Source organism: Armigeres subalbatus, unplaced genomic scaffold (genome assembly GCF_024139115.2).
Source record: "Armigeres subalbatus isolate Guangzhou_Male unplaced genomic scaffold, GZ_Asu_2 Contig857, whole genome shotgun sequence".
Taxonomy (NCBI): domain Eukaryota; kingdom Metazoa; phylum Arthropoda; class Insecta; order Diptera; family Culicidae; genus Armigeres; species Armigeres subalbatus.
The window spans coordinates 1,431,097-1,453,823 of NW_026943653.1; the positions used below are offsets into that span (position 1 = coordinate 1,431,097).

The 22,727-nt window shown below is 39.9% G+C and overlaps 1 protein-coding gene across 2 annotated transcripts; it reads left to right on the forward strand.

Annotated features, from left to right (window-relative positions):
* Positions 1–6,377: 6,377 nt before the first annotated feature.
* On the forward strand, positions 6,378–21,503 carry LOC134204717 (protein EFR3 homolog cmp44E-like). 2 transcript variants are annotated; one of them, XM_062679492.1, is made up of 4 exons: positions 6,378–7,029; positions 18,779–20,387; positions 20,456–20,826; positions 20,890–21,503. In XM_062679492.1, exons 1-4 carry the CDS (start codon positions 6,948–6,950, stop codon positions 21,303–21,305), a joined length of 2,478 nt encoding a protein of 825 aa, XP_062535476.1. In that variant the 5' UTR covers positions 6,378–6,947; the 3' UTR covers positions 21,306–21,503. The 2 variants fall into 2 exon arrangements, with proteins under 2 accessions (XP_062535476.1, XP_062535477.1); XM_062679493.1 differs by lacking the exon at positions 6,378–7,029 and adding an exon at positions 18,140–18,340.
* Positions 21,504–22,727: the final 1,224 nt, after the last annotated feature.

Consider the following 22,727-nt stretch of genomic DNA (forward strand, 5'->3'; position numbering starts at 1 on the left):
ATATGAATCCTGCTATTTTCCATGCCATTATGATACGTTAAGGCCCCGGGCGGTGCGGCGGCGGAGATGGCGAGTTTGACAATATACTTTCTATCATGTTTTCTATTTCCGTCACCGTTCCGCTGAATTGCGTTTGGTGATTTATCCGTCCAAAAAATGTTTTGATTTTTAATTATTCCAGACATCAGAATAGGGATAGTTTATGTATGTTTCGGTTTATGTGCTCGATGGCCCCAGAGGGATCGTCTTAGTTCCTGAGCAGAAGGTTAAGCACAAGGTTCTAGAGTATACTTAACAACGATATAGACAACTCCACTATAGAAGCCCTCTCTATTTCTACTTCCCTCGGCTTCAAATGAACAATCGCCCACTTTGTAAGATTAATTGTTTATCATTACAATGGATAAACAATAGAATATGGTGTTTTTGTAGTTCGTTATAATCGAAATACTCTGTTCTGATTTTCGGTCAATAAGTCAGAATGCTAAAACACCCAGGTTTTTTGCGCGGTTAGCTCATTGTTCCTTTGCCGCTCTAAATCGGTCAAAATCGACTAAAAACAAACCTGGTGTAGGTTGTATTTTGAGATTTTTTTCTAAATAGTAGAGTAGAAGTCATAAGGGGCAGCAGGGACTATGTCCAAGGGCTTGATGACCCCTCTCCATGGCCGCTGCTAGTTAGGGGGCCTGCCCAGGATGTGGTGGGGTTTGACAGTGGGCTCTACAAAAAGCTGCATGTTTTTATAAGCAGGCCCTATCAAACCCAGTCAACACATGAACGTATATGGTGTCGTGCAGGATGCTGGAGTGCATGCGATAGAGCTTCTTCTCCATACAACATGTATGTATATCGTTTCCGATTTAGCAGCTTGTATTGCACCATGTGCGATTTGATGTTGACTGGGAAGCGACGGTGTGCCGCTCAAAGCGCACAAACCCAACACGAGTGCCAACCGGCACATCAGGATTAATGCCTGTAAGATCCTGATTACGGTATACTGGTCACGGTAAGCGATACACACACGCGCGCGCGAAAGTGATGCAAAACAAACGACATGTAAATTAAACGTAAATTTACATTCTCATTTAACCTCAAATACAGATAAAATAAGGGTTGCCGAATGTGTGACCAGTCGCTTTGCGATGTCCACTCTTCTATTAAGGAATCCCAACCCCAATTAATGTATATGATGAAAAGCCAATAAAATACCTTAGCTAGCTAGTAGGGACTGCTTATAAACTATGCATAAGTGTCTAAAATAATAAATAAATAAATAATAATTAAACTTAGCCATGCAATATAGCTAAAACATGCAATATACTCTTAAGCTAGATAGAAAGACGGTACAACGGTGACATTGAATTAAAGTACATAACACAAAACAGAATTTGTTAGCTCAGTGGTACAACACGACACATCCACAATACACCCCTCTACGCTGCCGAGATTGGTAACCGATGGATTTGAGCAACAGAACATTCCAGGAGCTCCGACGAAGAAAAGGGCTTTTCACCGGTTCCGACTTGGGTTGGAAAGCTCGACTCGGTCACTTGCTGATGATCCACGTTAGAGGCAAAAGCAAACTCCCGAAGAAAATCAAGTTTTGATAAGTGCTAGGAAGTGTCTAGATTCCTCAAAAGCTACAGTGGCAGCAATAGTCAACTAGATACTTTGAGTATCGTTAACCGAGTTGTTACGGTTATCTGGTTTGGAGCTGCTCAGCGCCACGGTGAATACAGTTCGACAGTATCAGTGCGGGCATCCTTATCGAAAAAACCACGGCGGTGATCACAGAAGTGAATTCCAGGCCAGGTGGCCGACTGTACGACGAAGTCCACCCATATCCAACAGAAAAGCTCTGAAAGTGATTTCCAGGCCAGGCGGCCGACTACGGTCCGACAAAGCCAATCCATACCCATGTGGCCGGAACGTCGGAACCAAGGTACCAGGCGACGTCATCAGGGCCCAACACTGACACCACACACAAACGTGAGTAATGTTAATGGTAGGACATAGATAGGGCGATAGGGACGTTAGGGAACATTCCGAATAAAAACCGTCGTTTAACAGTATTATTGGTTTTTCCTCTTTTGTTTTAACCTCGGTGGAAAGAGCCGACTCTGAGTTGGCTGGGAGTCCTTGTGACTGAGCGGGCGTAACAAACGTAAGTTACAAATGACATTAGCTTTCTAATTACTATCAATGTGGTTGAACATCCGCAGAGGCGCGGCCACGTTCTCAGACGTGGGTAGGACAAAAACTCGATTTTCAAATCTATAGAATAGAAGACTTTCTGGAGATCCTCTCGGATTTCAAGATTTTTTTTCGGACATACTCAAATAAGTTGTAAACTCCCTATGACTATTAAGTCAATCATTTCATTTCTAATTTTTATAGAACATTCAAACATTTTCACGAATTTCCAGAAGTGATTATAGATTCCTGTAAATTTTATAAAATATTGGATGGTTTCAAGCAATTTCACTAACTTCTAGGAATTGTAACCATTAGAAATCTTTAGAAACATCGCACGATCGACTAGTAAAGCTTATGATCGTCCAAGATTTTTTAAGGGAGTTTAGTACTGTATACGGGTTTCAGACACACTCAGATCCGCTCGGCATTTTTTGATTCTTTTGCCGAGATCCGCACAGCCGAGCGCTCGGTTCATGAATTTCTGCCGACATCTCAGCTGAAAAAGTAATTTGTTTACTGCGGTACTCAAAGGAGCCGCCGTAATTATATACCCATTCAGCCGATATATCAGCAAACGAACTTAAACCGAGATTTGCACAGCCGAGATCGGTAGAAAAATTTAAGTGTGGAAATCTCAAGAATTATGTTATGTGAATTTTAGATTTTTTTCTTTCTAACTGCTAAGATTCCATGCAAACGTAGGTATATTTGTGATTCCTACAGATTCCAACTCTTAAAAGCTTTCAGAATTCTTCTGCTCATATGCTTGCTACCAGACATCCGGATGTGCTACCATCATCATAAACTGCTTCATATTTCTGCGATTGTTCCTTGTTTAGTTTCTCAACTTTTGAATATGAAATCGGCAGTCTAGTGACTTATAAGCAGAAGCGGTGCCTTATAGACAGGAAGTCTGGCAAATACTACATTACATAATGTGACATCACTTTTCTAAGTGAATAATCGATCTATATTTCTATTCATCTACCTTACCGAGTTAACGAAATTTCCTTTCCGTGGTATTGTGGGGATGCAGAGGTTTTCTCGGTCTCTAGTGGCAACAATAACTACACACTAACATTCCTCTCCTTTCCCAACTGACTGGAGCTGTACTGCCGCTGACCGCAAGTCGAGCACATCTGTATATGGAGCCCCATATACAGATGCGCTCGACTTGCGGTTAGCGGCAGTGTAGGTAGTAAATAACAGCATTTATTCACTTGGATCGTAGGACTGTATCGAAAATAAGTAATCCACATTATTTTATTCCAATAAAATCGGATGAATTTTAAAAGTTTATTAAAATTTGTCTAGCAATATATGTTAATTCTGTTTGTTAAGTTTTATGAAAAAATATAATACTGAATAAATATTACACTCTTCCAACATTTTTTCAAGCATTTTTCGTCCTGGTCAAAAATCGGCATAAAATTGCCTCGTTTCTGGTCTTTCTGGCTTTCTGGTCTAAATTCCGGTAACATGAACTTGATTTTCTTCCTTTTCCGACAGGTTAGCGAACGTGTAGTATTCCCCAAGCTTGTTGACCATGAATGTTTACCTTTGAGGGTGGATAGCGAAATGGTTGGTCAAATTATCCATCTTGATGCCCTTCTTACGGAGCCATGTGTCCAAAACTCGAATTTCAATATCACTTTCAATTTGCGATACATCGGAAACAACAATTTTTCAACAAACAAACAAACTCTGATTTGAAACTTAATATATGAATACATTAAATGCAGGGTAAATCAAACCAATACCTTCATAAGCTTCTGAGTAGTAACACTTTGAAAGTGGATAACTTATTCTCGATACAGTCCTTAATTTACACCAGTTTTGACCAGAGAAGCAACCATTGACAAGTACAGTTAGTCTTAGCTTAGTTAAGCTAAGCTATATCCTTGTTTAGATATTCAACTTTTGATTAATTCACCTGCCAGTCTGTCGACTTTTATAAGATTTAAAAAATTCTCTGAGACTCCCTGAAGTAGCATAAAATTTATTATTTAATAATATATTTCCATAAAATTTTCAACAATTGCATGGAAGAGCCGAAACTATTAGAAATTTCAAGACTTCTTGGAAAATCTCAATACATCATTGAGCACTTCTTGGAATTGAAAGAATTCCGCATAGACTCTGAGAAGCTTTTCGGAATAGTTTTCTACTTTACAATCTCGGAACCTTCTACGATTGTCAGTTTAACCTCTGATAAGCTTTCAAACCTCTGATTCACTTTGAAACGTTGTAATGATATTTTTTTAGATCTAGAAATTGAAGCAGTATAGTATAGAAACAGTTATCCATATGGCATGTTCACACCATAATGATAGGTAGGACAATGCTTCGACTGTCCTACCCAGGTATTTTCATGCGTAGTACATGTCCTACTTGTCCCACCCACTCCCGGCGCCACTTACATCCGTGAATATTACTTTACTTTCAATTTTAATTCCGTTTCTTTTTTACTTTCCTTACGTTAAAGAAATGATGACGCGGGCGCCTAATCCGAAATTCAAATGCACAATCGCTCACTTTGAGCAATTGATTGTTTATTCTCGCGAAGAATGAACAATTGAACAAATTAAGGAAATGCTAAAACTGCTGTGTAGAAGTTTCATAGGTCACATCACTTTCCATGGTGAATCCCGATCTATGTTACTGATTACCCCACCCAACTAACACTACTTCCTTCCCGTGGTAATTGTGGAGATGCAGTGGTATTCTCGGTCTCTAGTAGCAACAGTTACCACACACTAACATTCCTTCCCTTTCCCAACTGACTGTAAGGACTTGGCCGGCGCCGTTATTGATCAACATTTGCGAGCTGTTGAAACGTGCACTTCGAGAATAGTTGGTAAATCCCAACCACTATTCACTTGGATCGTAGTGCAATTTACACCAGTTCTGATCAATCACGGAGTAGCAACCATTGATATGTACAGTCAGTCTAAGCTAAGCTAAGCTAAGCTACACTACAGCGCTTTTTTCAACATTTTTCAAGCGAGTTTGTACCTAGAAGGCAAATCTCGGCAAGTTCAACCAAACTACCAAACATTAGTAGGAATTGGTTCAAAAATGATGGAAATGGTAACACTTCCAAGTGCCCTGGGGTCATATTGACCCCAGAGCTCAGACAAAAGGTTAAACAACTTAACACATTGATAATCGATCGGTAGTTTCTTTGAAACGCTCAATGCTGCATGCTGGTCAATGCAATGGTACTGCATGAACTTAGTACCATATGCTATACAGTAACCAAGGAGCTTTCCTGCACGCGACTTACAAACCGACAGCCGATCAACCTTGAAGCGGTCTCAAAGACTCAATACGGACGCATATAACGCCATATGTGCGAAAAAAAACTGCAATTCGCCAACAGGACAAGTTGTTCTGTATGCAAAGGCAGCTAGTCATGGCAATTAAGTAGTGAGCTCGTTTATCACAAGAAAGCACTATCAATGATATTTATGAAGTGAATACCTACAATGGATCAGCAGCATAGATTGAAAATATTGAACTAATATTCACGTTGTACTTTAAAAATATAATTAGATGCCATTGCTCATTCACGTACAATATCTATAGATATACATATCTACTAACTCCAAGCTAAGACCAAATCCATTCCAAATTCACTTGTACCCACCACATGCTATATGTATGTAAGTAGCACGTAGTTGAGGGCAATCAAATCTAAAGACAGTATAACAGAAAACGAAAAACAAAAAATAGGAACCTTTGCCACCAAGGTAGATCAGCTGTAAGCAAAGGTTCCACGTACCAATCCAATCAGCGTGTATTCATTCATAAACTCAAACATCGAGAGCCTCTTCAAATCAAAAAGGAAGGCCATTCGCATTGTTTTGCAGCAGAGGATTCCTCTGGCGTTGCAGTTGGCTTACCGCTTTCAATGCCATGCTCCATTAGCGCCCGTTTCGGAGGTACTGTGCCGACCATCGTGTGTGGTGGTGTGGTGAATATGGTCTGCCGCTCACGATCTCTCGCGTATCAACGGGAGCGTATGTTTGTGGTGAATAAGCTGATAACACGCGACAAACAGCTCCACATTAATTTGGGGGTCGCTGTACGCACTCTTTACGCATTGTTTGTTTTGATTTTCTTCGCCATCATCAGTACGAAATCAAATTACTAGATGGTAAATCCCCAGAGATTGCAAGGTAGCACCTATCTATCTATACTTCTGTGATGTGAAATCGTGTCGTCTGTTGTGTTTGTTGTCTACGTTCAGTCAATGAATGATAACCGACCGGGCTGGAAACGAACCATGCCGAACTGCGCATGACGTGGAATCGGAAGTGGGTGGAAATTTGCCACTTCTAAGCAGAACTTTTCGGTGAAACAAGTGTGTCATGGAAGGAAAAGTTGAAATCTGAGTGTTTTCCCAAATAATGAAATTCAAGTTAAAATAGTGAAATATGTTCATAGTTTGTAAGATAATTTAATAGTGTTAGATGTGTTATTCTAAAATCGTTGGGCTTCTAACAAATTCAGAATCGAATTCTGTTTTCTAATATTGAAGTCTACCTAAAGTTTATAAATAGACCAATCCTAATTAAATTTGCATTCTTTTTTCCATCGATATGCTTAATACAAGTGATCTAATCAATAGTCTAAATATGTAAATTAAATAAATACAACGCTTTTAAAACAAAATTCATCCAGAATAAGTAATTCTCAATCAATCTAAAAGGCTCATAAAGTGCAACGATCTCAAAACAGAAATAAAAATGTCGATGATAAGATGCTGCTTCGAACCAGTGGAGATGCCAGAATTTCTGGATTCGTTTGTGAAAAAGTGCACCGAAGGATGTAAGTTAACTACTCTTTGCTTATCGTTGAACTTCTTTCCCATGAAGCTTATCGGTTCGTCCTTGAGCCCGAAATTACGTAACTTTCCAAAACAAATCAGTGCATACGCATAACAATCGAGAGTCATTGGAAGGAGAAGCGTACGAACGTTTGAGACGCTGTTATTCCACACAATTGTTGTGATCTTGTGGTAACCTTTTTATAATAGATTCGTTTTTACAGAAAAATAAATAAATGTAGGGTATATGGCTCCAGCATTAACGAATGGTTGACCAAATTCATGGATGTAAATCTTTATATACCGTCGTCGGGGGTGACAATGGGTCAAATGGGGGTGAGAATGGGTCACTGTTTCAACCACTCAAAATGCTTGTATGCATCTGAGGGCAAGAAGACTAAAATATAAGAGACCTTTCTGAACGAATTTGCTCTTACGACCTCCAGACTGCTGGTGGAAGCGATGACCCATTCTCACCCCCCAGACCCATTGTCACCCCGGATGGCGGTATTGAAACTCTTATCAAAATTGTACCACCAGACGGTTTGCTTGCTTTTGATTATTAAGCCAAGTAATCAAAAACAACAATAATTGTGCACAATCTTTTATTTAAGACCACTGGCGGTGTTAAGGTGGGGCACAATAAGGCACGAGACCCATTAAATCGATTATTTCTTTGGAAATTAATTATATACGCAATTTCATAGGACAATGAAAAACAACTGATTTTCTTAGAAGTTTGATTAATCCTGGAAAAATTTCCAAAGTATTTTTTAAGCTTTTTTTGAAAGAATTTTAGAAGAAATTCTAGGATTTTTTTTTTGCAATTTCCAATCGGGTTTTTCCGGAAATTCTATTGAAAATGCCATCGTTAATTCATGTTGGAATTTCTTCGCCAAATCTATCCGAAAATCTTTCAGGCTTTCCTTTGGAAATTTCTTCGAGGATTGGGTCCTAAAATGAAGAATTGATATTCGATTTTGTTTCTGGGAACGATGATGTTAATCATCCTGAACGCAAATCCTCAAAAATCGAAAGGAACATTATTTCAGAGTGTATCTAATTAAAAGTGGCGAGATGTGCCGCTATTGACAGGTCTCCTGCTCGATTGGAACACGATTTTGTATGGGAATGCCAGATGAATTTTGATCCAATTCTGACAGTGTCGCCGCTCTTAATTACACACACTCTACATTATTTATTATAAAATTAAAAAATGCTTCCTCGACATTTTTGATCTTGTTTGATGTACGGAATAATATGATTCAAACGCACTATAGCACCTTTGACATTTAATATATGCCCGGGCAGAAGCCATGAACAGAATAACAAAACATGATATGGACTTGATTGATATAAGAGATAAAAGAACAGGCAACAATATCAAACATTTGCTCCGAAATATCATTTAAATACCAAAATATGCTATGGATAAGAACAAACTAATGGCACTAGATATCGATCACTTATTACAAATAACATATCTTGATATCCTCATGATATTTTAGTGCAAAATATTGATATTGTCGTCTGATCTTTTATCTCTTATATCAATCATGTCCATATCTCATTTTGCTATTTTATCAACATTTGATATTATTGAGCTATTTTCGTCTACTCGGGTGGGCCTGACGTTTTGGGCTGATGGTGCATTCGTTCTGATATGATGCCTTTTCAAACGTTGCTTTGCTCAAAACATGTCTTAAACACTCAAACAATTAAAATTTATGGGTTCATGTATTCTTAACCGTTGCACTATCGTTTGCAACCATAAACGATGTAGGGCTTCAGAATCCAATTAATTCTGAATTTATTCCAGGAATTTGAAAATTTCTTCTAAATATCCTTCAGAATTGTTTTCTACTCCAGGAATATTGTTTCCATTGATTCCTTTTGAGTTTCCTCCAGGAAATCCTTCGGAAAATCCAATGGAAAGATCTTTGTTAATTTATCCAGAAATTTCTTCGGAACTTCCTTTTATTTTGTAAAAACATACAAAATTCATGCAGGGATTACTCCGGAAATTTTGTTGGTAGATTTTTTCCTGAAATTTATTAAAGAATGAAAACAATCCTGAAGGAATTTTCGGAAGGGTTTTTTCAGATGAATTTATCGAGGGACTTTTGAAGTAATTTCTAAATGGTTCGTAATAGATTTTATAAATGAATTTTTGAAGAGATTCCCGAGAGAATTTCTAAATAAATACGAAGGTGTTGAGGAGTTTCTAAATAAATTTTCGGAGGAATGTCCGAAGGTATTCCTAAAGAAAGTTGTGATGTTTATAATGGATCGATCGCCGCGAATTGGGTCCTAAAATGAATACATATTCGATTTTCTCTCAGGAAACTATAAAGCTAATCAAACTGAACGCGTCAGCTTTTCTTCCGACTCAAAGTTCGAAAGGAACATTATTTTATTTGAAAGTTCAAAATAGATGGAAAATGCTTCCCCGACATTTTCGGTCTTGTGTGACGTACGGAATAATATGATTCAAACGCACTAGCAAAACACCGCAGGGTACTTGACTCAACCTTCGACAGTTATAACAGTCGCACGTCGCGTACTCTGGTAGGCCGTTGCATTTACTCTGGTTTCACTCTAATGTACATATTTATTTTGCCAATATTGGTCAATAAAATGATTGCTTAAAAAACCATGCACATAACGTTTAATTAGAAATTAAATCCGTCCTCCTTTTTTATTGTAATGCATTTTAAATAAAAATTAACCGAATTTAATTTAAATAAATACACATGACAAAGCACATGACAGTCATTTATATCCAATTTGCATTCCATTACAATCACATACAATTATCAAGTCTGAAAACATTAGTTATATGACATGCCATCCACGTTACATTCTTTTACTAAACATCATCAAAGTGAAGAAAAGCTTGACCATGCATTAACGTGTAAAACTTGAGAATAATCAAGGAGTTACATATAGTGAAAAATCATGTGTGCAACATTTGAATTCATGGTTCAAAATTATTTCAGTGTAATATATGGGCCTGGCGTTTTGGGCTGATGGTTCATTCGTTCTGATATGTTGCCTTTTCAGCAGCAAACGTTGTCCCAAAACATGTCTTAAAATGTTTCAAACACAAAAATATCATTTTTACTGACTTAGAGCACCTCCACGGGAGTACTCATCGCTATTCTTATTATAGCGCTCCCTCACGAGCGCTATTTTAGGATAGCGCCCCATCTTCCCACCGGTGGTTTCTGTTTTAGGTATAGCGACTATTGAGTTCTCACCGCGCGTTGCTAAAAGTAGTCTTTTTTCTTCAATGGCTCTACATTCCAACTGGAACATGGCTAGCTGCTCAACTTAGTATTCTATTAGCATTTTCTCAGTTATTAATTGAAAACTTTTCTGTGCCCGCCATTTCATGAGTATGTATTTTGTGTCACAACTATGCCCAAGGAGCCAACTCGAAAACATCCTTGACCGAATCGGGAATAGAACTCGCCATCTCCGGAAGAAAATTCTAGATTTTTGCTCGCAGGGGTAGCTGGAGATCCGTCGTAGTAAATTTTTCCTTCCTCCTGGAAGTAAATTTTCCTTCCTCCTGGAAGTCGAAAAAAAAAACTCATGAAATTCCCACCAGTTTTCATACAGGAAACTCTTGACAAAATCTTGCAGGAATGCTTCCACAGTTTTTTTTTCTCCGAAGGATGTCGCAGAGAAAAAAAAATGTAACAACATCCGAAAGAATCTAAACAATTCTCTTGAAAAAGTTAGGTTTCCAATTGAAACCACCAAAGATATTATTGGGCAATTCCAATAAAAAAAATCTTGAAAAAATCTTGATTCTTGAATAAATCCTAAAACTATTCTGGGAGAACTGCTAAAGATTCTTAAAAGAACACAAAGATTTTTGTGAACTCCCGGAGAAATCTGCCAGAGATCCTACATGAATTTCTAAAACAAAAAATGTTTAAATAAACGACAGAAAAGAGAAACTTGTGGGAGATTTTCTGGAGGAACTAGTTGAAGAACATACTGAATAATTACTGAAGGAACATTCTGAGGGATTCCTGGATAACCTCCTTCTTGGAATAACCTGCAAAACAAAAACAGTATAGCTGATCAATTAGAACTACAATTACTGCTTCGCGAAGTTGAACTGGGACACTAGATAAAAACAAATTTTCCTTGCTATTTAATTTCATCGAAATTGTTCAGAAAAAGAAAAACAGATTTTCTGCAAAATCTTTTAGGAATCCTTCGAAAATTTCCCATCTGGGTCCCTATCGCTATTTCCGGGCCCTATATACACGGTGTGCCTGAGACGGTTATTAACGAAAAAAAAATGTCCATCCATTCTGAACTCGACTTTCGAAAGATATAATATCCAGGCGTCTGCTATGAAAATTTCAAAATATTTCATCTAGGGAATCGAAAGTTATAGCAGTTACAAATTTAATGATTTTTGCGTTCGATATTCACTAATATGCAACCATATATACCGTGAATTTCCTCCTGATTACATCCAAATAAATTATCATCAAATATGCAATTTGCAACCTCAACCAACTATAACCTAAAACCACAGACAAACAGACATAACACATTGAACATTCACTCATCAAATTCATCGTCGTTCAGGCACTAACGACATCTGTTGATTTCAGTTAGTTGGGCAAATCACAAACCAGATGGCGGTAGTGAGCAAACGTCAAACTCGAGCAAATCCGATGCGCGCGCCACGAGTGATCGGTTGGCCAACTAATGATTATTTGAATCGACCAGTAAATCAGTGAACGATGGAAATTTGATTAGTGTTATGTCTGTTTGTCTGTGCTAAAGCCTTCTTCTTCTTCTTCTTCTTATTGGCATTACATCCCCACACTGGGACAGAGCCGCCTCGCAGCTTAGTGTTCATTAAGCACTTCCACATTTCGGGACTGATTTGCGATTTGGGCGTAACTTATTTTGTAAACAAACATTGCTTCATGAATTCCGGAGAATGCAAGCGTTTTCATCCTGAACTAATTCCCTTATCTGGTAGAGGAAAGCTTAATCTATCGTATGCATACCGTGTTTTCCTCATGAAAAGCTTGTTTTAGCAGGAATTCGCCTTCCAATGTTTGTTTACAAAATAAGTTACGCCCAAATCGCAAAGTGGTCCCGAGTTATTAACTGCGAGGTTTCTAAGCCAAATTACCATTTTTGCATTCGTATATCATGAGGCTTTTATGCCCAGGGAAGTCGAAACAATTTCCAATCCGAAAATTGTCTAGACCGGCACCGGGAATCGAACCCAGCCACCCTCAGCATGGTCTTGCTTTGTAGCCGCGTGTCTTATCGGACGGCCAAGGAGGGCCCCAAACCTATTCTTCTCCGTTGGAGCAGTCACCCCCAACGTACCAGCAAATACTTGAGCCTCAGTCTGGGTAGACTTTGGTACCACCGTCTTCGCTGGCACGCCTTCGGTCGATTCGACCTTGCCCGAGTCCGCGAATCCTTGGGCCTCAGTCTGGGTAGACCTCGACTCCACGGATTTCACGGGTTTACACTTGGCCGTCCCGACTGCCCTCTCCAGATTGGCGTCCACCATCGACTTTCGAAGTTTCTGCAAGCTCCTCTTGAGGTCCTTACTGATATTATGCTGCGATGACGCAAAGTCGATGATGGCGTCCAGCTGTTCCGTCGCCACCTCGAAGGCCGAAAGCCCATCGCGTTTGCGGTTCATCGCCTCCACAAGCCATGGGCCGTCAATAACCCCTACCGGCGTTTTTTAGCCGAGATGAAGGTTAAGTGACCCACGCTGGCGCTGCGCACTGAGCTGCCGACTATTGCCTCTGGCCTCCTAGGCGGAAACCTGAACAACCCACCTCTTGCGAAGGGGTTGTCGGGGTACTACCACTAATTGAAGAATTGACTTGGTTTTCCATTTTGGTCCCACGAGTTGCTCGGGAAAAGAGGTCCACCACGCCAGAGCCCAGGATGACGCGGTAGGGACAATTACTGTGGAGGGTGCCCAGGTACAAGTAGGAGGTTCGCAAGTAGGAGGAGGAGGTCTTCCAGGAAGGACTCAGAAAGATCCTTTAACGATTTTCAGTATGTTCTCCCAAGAGTTCCTCTAGAAAATGTTCCGCAAGTTTATCTTTTCTTTCGTTTATTCATAAAGACTAGATTTTTTTGAAAATTCATCCATGAATCCCTAGAAAAGTTCCCCGGGAAATCCACCTGAAATTTTTGAGTTCTTTTAAAAACCTTTGCAGGGAGTTCTTCCAACAATTACCTCAGAATTGTTTAAAAATTTCTTCCAGAAAACATCCGGGAGATGTGGATGCGTTCCTGCAGGATTTTGTGAAGAGTAATTGCTGGTAGGTAAGGGGTCGTACACTAATTACGTAATGCTCTATTGGGGGAGGGGGTCTTCCATTTTCTTACGCTACATATAAATAAAAAAATATTTGTATGGAAAAAATCTTACATTAGAATCTTTGGGTTGAAAAACCCAAACAAAATGCTTACGAAATTAGTGAACGGCGCCCCTAAGCTGGTGGAAACTTCAGGAGAAATTTATTCGATAGTCGAGGGGAATACCTGGAAGGAAAAAAAATCCAGAAAGAATAACGGTTCAAAAAAGAGTTATGTTATATATTTAAGTACTACGTCGGGTCTCCTGTTAGCCTTGCGGGCAAAAGTGTAGATTGCCAATCCGTAGATGGCTAGTTCTTTTCTCGAACCAGTCAAGGATGCTTTTGTTTGGAAAACATTATTGACTTCCTGGGCATAGTATATCTATCGTGCTTGCCTAACACAATATATACTCATGCAATGGCTGGCATAGAAAAACTTGTAATCAATAACTGAGGAAATGTCTCAGTGATGAACTTAAATTTGATTTAAAAAATCACGTGGAAAAAGACATAAAAAATGCTAAAAGAATAGCAAGTCGAAAAGCAGGTCAAGTTCCAGTTAGAATGTAGCGTCATTGAAGGAAAAGAAGAATACTTTTAGCAACGCCCGGTAAGAACTCATTATGTTTTTGAGTCGCTATACTTTAAATAGAAACCACCGGTGGAAAGATGGGGCGCTATCCTATTATAGCACTCGACAGAGAGAGCTATAATAAGAATAGCAATGAGGACTCCCGTGGAGATGCTCTTAGAAAACCTTTTGAGAATTTCTTTGAAAAATCTTTAGAATTTTCTTACGAAATTCCTTCAGGAGATCGTTTTGAATTTCCTTCAAAAACTACGCCGGAAATTCCTTTAGGACTTCATATTTCAATCTTCAATAATGTTTCCGTTAGAATTCTTCCAACAAAATGTCCGGAATAATTCCTGCAGAAATTTTGAAAGGAATATTACATTGTTTTACTAAAGGAATCTCTTAAGAAATTTACAAAAGGGAGGAATACCTTGAGGAGCACCCAATTGAGCTCTTAGAGGAATTTTGTAAATTATTCCCGGAAGAGTTCTCGAAAGAATATCTGGACGGTTTTCTGGTAAAATTTTAGAATAAATTCTTGGAGGAATTTCAAAATGTATTTCATTACCCATACCTTTTGGAATTTTCATATAAATTCTTAAATCTCTACAGGAATTCATTCGGAAATTACTTCTGAAACTCCTGCATGAATTTCTTCAGGAATATCTGAAGGAATCCCTTCTGGAATTCTTCTTGGAATTTATTCGGGAATTCCTTTGAAAATCCAAACAGTAGTAAGATAAAACACTATTTTGAATCTGGAATTAAGACTTCATGCCGAAAAGAAAAACCCAAAAAAATATCGTAATTACAGTTGATCTATCATAATACTTTTCTGGTATACTCAAGAATTTAATTCAGGAGGTGCTTCGGAAATTTCATCTAGGAAAATATTTTTTTCGTAAGAAATACCTCCAGGATTAATTTCAGTTAGTCATCAAGTCATCTTTCAGGCATATTTTCAAAAGCTCCTCCAGGAATTCCATCGTTTTTCAGAAATTCAAAAAATCTTCCAGATGTTCCATTCCTTCGGCTCCCGTAATTCCACCGGAATTCCTTTATTTTTTTTCAAAACTCTTCGATTCAATCGCAATGTATGCCGCAAAACAGTTTATCAAATTATAAACCAACTTTTTGATATAAACAGAGCCGTGGCGTGGATTCCCAGCGCCCTTGGCGAAACCTTTATTGAGCGCTCCCTTTTCTAAGGGATTAAAATGCATAAATACATTTGGAGAACAATAAGACGAGCTCGGTGGTCTAGTGGCTACCGCTTCTGGCTTATAAGCAGGAGGTCGTGGGTTCAATTCCAGACTCGTCTCTTTCCTACTTTGTATTTCTATCTTAGTTCTTTCTGTGTTTCACGTTATACCAAAACGATTCCTGCTGTTATAACCTTCCACACAATCCCAAAACCTCCCGTGGCACCTATGAGAGGTCGTAGAGTTCTCTGCATCTTTCTTAAGTAGGTGTCCAACAAACCATCCTTCCCCTTCCTCAGCATTCGCAAGGACGTGGCCAGGACAGATCTCGACTATTGGAGAGTACATTGCTTCCATCTAAGAGTTAGTGATTAGTCCCCCAAATCAATATCTGTGGTAACGGATGAAAGTGATGCTACTCTCATACAATAGTCTTGGCTTGTACCACCTACGAATTTGTGCGAACTGCTAAATGCTAATGCTAATGCTAAATACATTTGGAGAACAATATGAATCTTTCCAAAAAGATGTAAATATGGGTTTGTTTAGTAATTTAAAGATGCTTCAAATATCATTCGAAGTCCATGTGGATTGCAGAAAAAATCTTTTTTTTTTGTCGATTTTTGATGCAATTATTGCAAGTAACCTTTTAGAGTCGCGTTGGAAGTTCAATACTTAAAGTTCTTTACAGCCATCTTATTATTTCAAAAAATCATTATTTTTTGCATGAAAAAGTCTGGATCCAAAATTTTTAGTGCAATACCCAAGTAACATTTTAAATTTTATAACGCTCTTGAAGACCATAATCTACTCTACAAGAGTGTTATAAAACCAATATAAAACAAAAATGTTACTAGGGTAAAGATACTCGTGCTAGAAAATTTAACAGAAGACATGAGTCAAAGAAACCGAATCTCCGAACCCATGCAGTGCGAGATCATCCAACTCTAAAATAAAATCTAAAATTCAACTCTAAAATTAATCGATCAATGCTCGGAACAACTATCGGACCTATTCAAATCAAGAGATATTTAACACTGAAGTGGGTCTGACGATGGTTTGGAGAAAAGATATTTTGGTTACTAGATAAAGACTGTCGCTGTCGTCGCTGTCCGGAACATCTTTTGCTGGCGATGATAGGGGAGCTAAATGTCAAAGAAGGAAAATCCATACGATTTGACAGGTATGTACCACACATGTTCCGGACAGCAGAACAAAGGGAACCGAAGCGACAATTTTTATCTAGTAACTAAAATATCTTTTGTTTGTAACTACTACTTGCTAAAATCGCTATCGGACCTCTTCGAATAATAAAAAAAAAACTATTTAAAATCCGGAATCGCCATCGGACCTATACGGATCAAGAAAATTCAACTCTGAAGTAAGTCTTTGAATGGGTTGAAGTTATCACTGAACCTAGCAAGGTGGATGAAATCGCCATCAGATCTATTCGGATCATGCTGGATTGAGCATGTTGGCGGTTTGGTACTTATGCATATACAAAGTTGAATCAATAAAAACAAACTCTGAAGTGGTTTGGTCGATGAACGGTAGTGCATATAATTTTGTAATATGTAGAACACTTCTAGATATTTAGAACATTCTTCTCCAATCAGTTATTGCCCTACTAATATTTTTTACAAAGCAATTTATGAGTTAACAAAATCCTTCAATGTAGAAGCCGATGTAACTGAATGTTATTCGAATTGGTTGAATTGAACGAGCAAATTTATCTCAATTCAATACAAATCCATACCAATACTTCCTGGTATCAATCACAAGCAAAAGGGCCCTTCGGAATTCGTTTAATCCTCGCAGAAAACCACGTAGAAAACCCAAGGGCGCAGTACGCCTGTCACTGGCGAACAAAGTTCGTGTACTCTGCGTCGGTATTAGAACCGGTATTAGGGTGCAATCGTTAATACGAACATATTTGTTTGTTTGTTTTTGCTGTATTGAAATCCAGTACTTGTAGTCGCTTCTTTTTTTGTTCTTTTCGCTTTCTCTTTCGATTTTTCGCTGTGCTGTATAGCACCTCTAGGTCCATCATGAAGCGTATCGGTTGCTGTTGCGACTTCTTTTGTTTCCTCCAGCACAACGCTACCGAGCTTCATCTCTGCCTTCTGTTCAATTATATTTTCATCCCGTCGCTTCTTTACCACCGGACACACTTTTTTCAAATGCGTAACCGATTTGCAGCTGAAACACTTTGTTTTCATACCGTCGTAACTGATTCTACCTTTTCGGTGTTGGAAGTAAACCACCTTAGGGATATCCTGCTCGACGTTAATGTACAGCTCACGCACACCAGTGAACATGTCCAGCTGGAACTCGGCTGGAAATCGCTCACGCACTATTCGTGTCACTTTCCCGAATTTCGACATAACTGAAGAAAGGTCGTGATCTGTTGCCTCCGGAGGCAAGTCGTACACCTGCATGTATCGAGTATTTCCTCCCGCCACGGACATGTGCACTAGAACCTTCCTCCCATTGGTGTAATGGAAAGGAAGCTGCTTGCAATTATTTTCCAAGGAAAACATCATTGCTTCTTCGGTTTTAAACCGGATAAATACGAATAAATGTCCAAAACAAAAGTGTGCATAAAAATTGCCTCGCCATAACAAAAAGGTGGTATGGCGATAGGCATCTAAGGCTCGATTTCTCAAAATTAAGCATCTTCATCGTAAAAATATTTGGTAAGCGTAGTAGCGGACACCGGTCCTTCATAACCGGTACCAAATACTTTCTCATGAAAAGTTTCAAATTTTGAGAAAACCAGAGGGTTGAAAACCAGCCGCTGCCAATAATTCATTTAAACCAACCTTCACCTTAAGCTTGACTTGAATCATCACCCACCCCTGCATTCGTCGCCTGTTTAGCTTTATTCCAGCCCTGCTGGTTCCAAACAGCTGATTTTATTATGTTCCACTTTCCTATTCGTTCCGTATACGAAGTCATTTTGGCATATTTTGTGACGGATAAAATGCAATATGAGTAATTTTTTGTAATTTTAAAGTTTGTCGTCAAAGTGCTGCAGGAAAAATGTTTTAAATTGTCCAAATCCCATCCAAATTATACGTTTAGTGTTTCTATTCCTGCATTTGTGATATTCTTCTTTTGAAAACAATCAAATTGTAGGATTGACACCGCAAAATGATGGGTTCGTATGAGATATGAAAAGTGTTGATTTTTTTTTCTTCAGACTGCCTCGGCCATGTTGGCATTAAGAACGATACGGAAATATTATTTTGAAAACAGTACTTATTCGATTGTGCATAATATTATGTTATTATATTACAATCGTTAAATTTAAAAAAATCCATGTAGGGTGGCAGATGGGTGTTGCAAGTTTAGTTTTTTTGACAAAGAACGGAAACCAAATTTTCATCCACTAGAAAATATATTGATCTTTGGTCTTAGACTTGAACTGCCGTGAATCGCATATCTGTCCCACCTTTGCTGGGTTTCCTATGCATATGGGACAAATATGCGATTCACGGCAGTGAAGGTCTATTTAACTTTCGAAAAATATACGCTGCTTAATCCGTCTTTTCCACTTCATTACTAATCTATTGTCCCTAATCTACTTTGCCTCCAGGTTGTTGCGGTTGCTGTTCGGCCTTGCGGCCTCGCTACAAACGACTGGTGGACAACATTTTTCCGGTCAACCCGGAGGACGGTCTGGTGAAGTCCAATATGGAAAAGTTGACGTTTTATTCGCTCCGATCGCCGGAGAAGCTGGACCGAATCGGGGAGTACCTGTATCAGCGGGCTTCGAAGGATATCAACCGAAAGCGGTACAAGTTTGTGGAGATCGCAATGGAAGCGATGGACCTACTGCTGATGGCTTGTCACGCACAGATTTTGAATCTTTTCGTGGAGAGTTTTCTCCGGATGGTGCAAAAGCTGATGGAGGACATGAACCCAACGTTGCAAATCATGGCGACGAATTCGTTTGTGCGGTTCGCAAATATCGAGGAGGATACGCCTTCCTACCATAGGCGGTACGATTTCTTTATTTCGAAGTTTAGTTCAATGTGCTACGGAAACAGCGATGACTTAGAGCTGAGGGACAGTATTCGGATGGCTGGAATTAAGGGGCTGCAGGGTGTGATCAGAAAAACGGTGTCGGACGATTTGGTTGAGAATATTTGGGAGAAGCAACATATGGAAAAAATCGTTCCGTCACTGCTGTTCAATATGCAATCAGTGAGTGGAAGTAAACTGGTGGATCAGGAGGCAACTCCTTCAACGCCTCCGGTTTTAGCAGAAGCAGTGCTAAGGGAGTTAGTTTCTAGGGCTTCTTTTGGACATATTAGAGCAGTACTGAAGCCGCTTTTGACGCATTTGGATAATCACAAGCTGTGGGTGCCGAATCGATTCGCGATCGATACCTTCCGGATTGTAATGATCTCGATTCAGCCACAGTATTCCTACACGGTCGTAGAGACTTTGATGTCCCATCTGGATCAGAATTTGGCATCATCTCCAAAGACACGAACATCATTGGCGGTTGTTCTCTCCAAGATCATCGCCATCGCGGCCGGTGAAAGTGTTGGACCATCCGCCTTGGATATCATCAACAATCTCTTGACGCATCTAAAAACATCGGTTAGCACACAACACGAATCTTCTCCCGAGGAGACCCAATACCAGGAAGCTCTCATCAATGCACTCGGAGAGTTTGCCAATCATCATCCCGATTATCAAAAGATCGAAATTATGCTCTTCATCATGAATACCGTTCCGGATCCGTCTAAGAAGAATAAAGGCGATCAACTCCTACAAAACATTCTCCTAAAATCTCTACTAAAAGTTGGAACTCAATACCGAACGGTATCGTTCGAAAAAGCTTTCCCCGTATCATTCCTTCAACCGCTACTCAAAATGGCTCGCGCTTCTTCCGTTGCTATTCGGGTTATTGTAATGCAAATATTTCAGCAGCTGCTTGATCGCCATCAGAATCAGCATCTGCTCAATGTGATCTCGGTCAACAATTATCCCACCTTGACTGTGGAACAAGCATCGCGCTCGGACATTCTCTTCACGCACAAATACGGATCGAACATACTGCAGGCAATTTTGGATGGAATGTCCCAGGAGAATAACGTGGAAGTGCTGAAGTCTTCGTATAACACAGCGGGCTTGATGGTAGTGGAGATGGCATGTAACGAAACGGTGCAGGAGTTCCTGCTGTTTGTACTGAGGTAAAATTGTTTTTATCTATGACCGACCACTGTCTGATTTATAAAAACCCTATCTTTATGTTTCCCAGTGTCCAGCAGGTGGCGCTTACTGAAGTAGAGCTTTCACCCAAACATCGCTGCAATCTGCACAGCATTGCCATTTCAGTACTGGCCCTGATTGGTCGTTGCACCGGTATCGGGCCACTCGTCGAGTATGCCGAGAAAGTTATCCAATCTCGAATGGAGGACGCCACCTATCTGTTGCCTCCCTTGATGGACAACGACAAACCGGCTCCGAGCACTCTCAACACGAACCAACCGCACTTGATGATAGATAAGCTCGCCGTGGCGGAATGCCTCCAGCAGGCTGGTTTAGAGCATAACCGTGTCCAGACGGGAACTCCCTATGCACTGAATCAAACCGATATGTCCGCGCATCGCCACTCGTGGGTCGACACCAGTAAGTACCTTGCGCTAACAGTGCCATTTTCCAACACTCTCAACAACTTCGTTCGCATTTCAGGTGCCGCGCGCAACAGCATCGTGGAAGCTAACTACAACGACGTGGAATCGGTTAGCAGCTCGCCCGGGGTGCAGAAGCGTAGCCTCCCGGTTGATTTCAATTTCGAATCTATGAAGCGGGTCCTAGCGGAACCGACAGAGGCCAACAAGAGGGAAGCCCGAGAAAAGCAGGCAGCCATCGTACGAACGTTCCGCGAAACGGCGTTCGAGGATTTGGTCCGCCGAACGGAACCACAGCACGACGTCCTACAGAACAAGCTAAACGAGATCTTCAACTCGTTGTCCGCCGAGCGGCAAATCAGCTGCAGCAGCCAGTTGATGGTGACTGGGTCGTCGGTGGTGGATGGTGCAAACAGCAAGATGAACCAGCAGCGACCGATCTACGAGAATAATTTCCCGGAATTGTTCTTCTATTAGAAGGTGGGAGTTGGTGGTTAGTTCTGTTGATCTTGTTTCGTGTATTTATTGATGTTAGCTAGTCGGGTAGGGCATAGGTTTGGAATCGACGGGAGGGTGAGATATTTTTGCAGATCAGTTTCATCTTTTGACGTTGGAAATGTCATTTAGGGAGTCCGGTTATATTTACTATAATAAAGTTTACTTATATCTAACTAACTATTTCTGTGCTAGATTTTATGGAAAGAACTGTTGAAACTTTACTTTAAGTCCCAAAATCGATCATTTTCGTTATACTCAACGCATCCCCGGGCCGAGGCGAATCTTCGTTGTATGACACTAGGCAATACGTTTACACTTCTGACTTAAATTTTCAACGTGACGATTACTATATCGGACTCATGAAATCAATGTAAACTAGACTCGTGGAAAACTTATCCCAGGTTATCCGAGGGTTGCAATAGACCCTTTATTACAACGGACCTTCCCATCCACTGACTGGTAGGCTCGAGCTTCAAACTCATAAGGGGTTGAAACAGTTCTGTTTCAGGGTGTAAAACTTGTGAAAGAATAGAAAACAGAGGGAGAGGGTGTGGAGCGGCTTGTTGTTCGTTTCCGGCTCTAGCGACTGCTTTGGAACCTATTCATTAGATGAGAGTTGTTTGTAGAGATAGAAACGGTTGTGTAACAACAAGTTGTTCGTAGAGATAGAAACGTTGTGTTTATATACATGATAGATGTTCAGACAGTTTGGGATCGCTACGATAGAATTCGTTATAGTTTAGAAACTTTTGATTATGTTTGAAGGGAAACGGTTGAAATCCGTTTTCTGGTGTTTCCCGAAGAAGCTATGTAGATTTATATGATAGAGGTACGTGCAGTTTGGGATTAGTATAATACTGTTTGTTTTAGTTTGAAAAAAAAAAATTGAAGGCAGGCTGGAGAGAAGGTAATGAGTCCGGATTGGGCTCCCATCCTCTTGTCTGTAGAGCCGATGTTGTTTCTATTCGATCGCCAAGCTCATTATTTCAGTAGTGCTGCATTCGCTTTTCTGATTGCGCCTCGATCGGTTGTCTGATGCTTGTCTTCGCGTCTCTTAACATTTTGTTGGATTTTTTCTCTAGTGCTCCTTCCTTTCAACCAGTTTCCGCATTCCATGAGTGTTTGAATGTGAAAATAGAAATATGTAATAAAGTTAAAGAAAAAGTAAATGACCCTAAGATGCTTGAAACAGTTCAGAGTATTAAATAGAATAGAAGATAGAGGAGGAGAGTGTGGGCGGCTTGTTGTTTGATTCCGGTTCCAGCGACTGTTATGGAACCTATTTATTAGATGATAGTTGTTTGTAGGGCTGCAAAACGGTGGGTTGACATCAAGGAAGGAGCGCCCAACATAGCTCTGGTCCCCACAAGTTCCTATCTTACGCTTCCACGGGTCGACCGA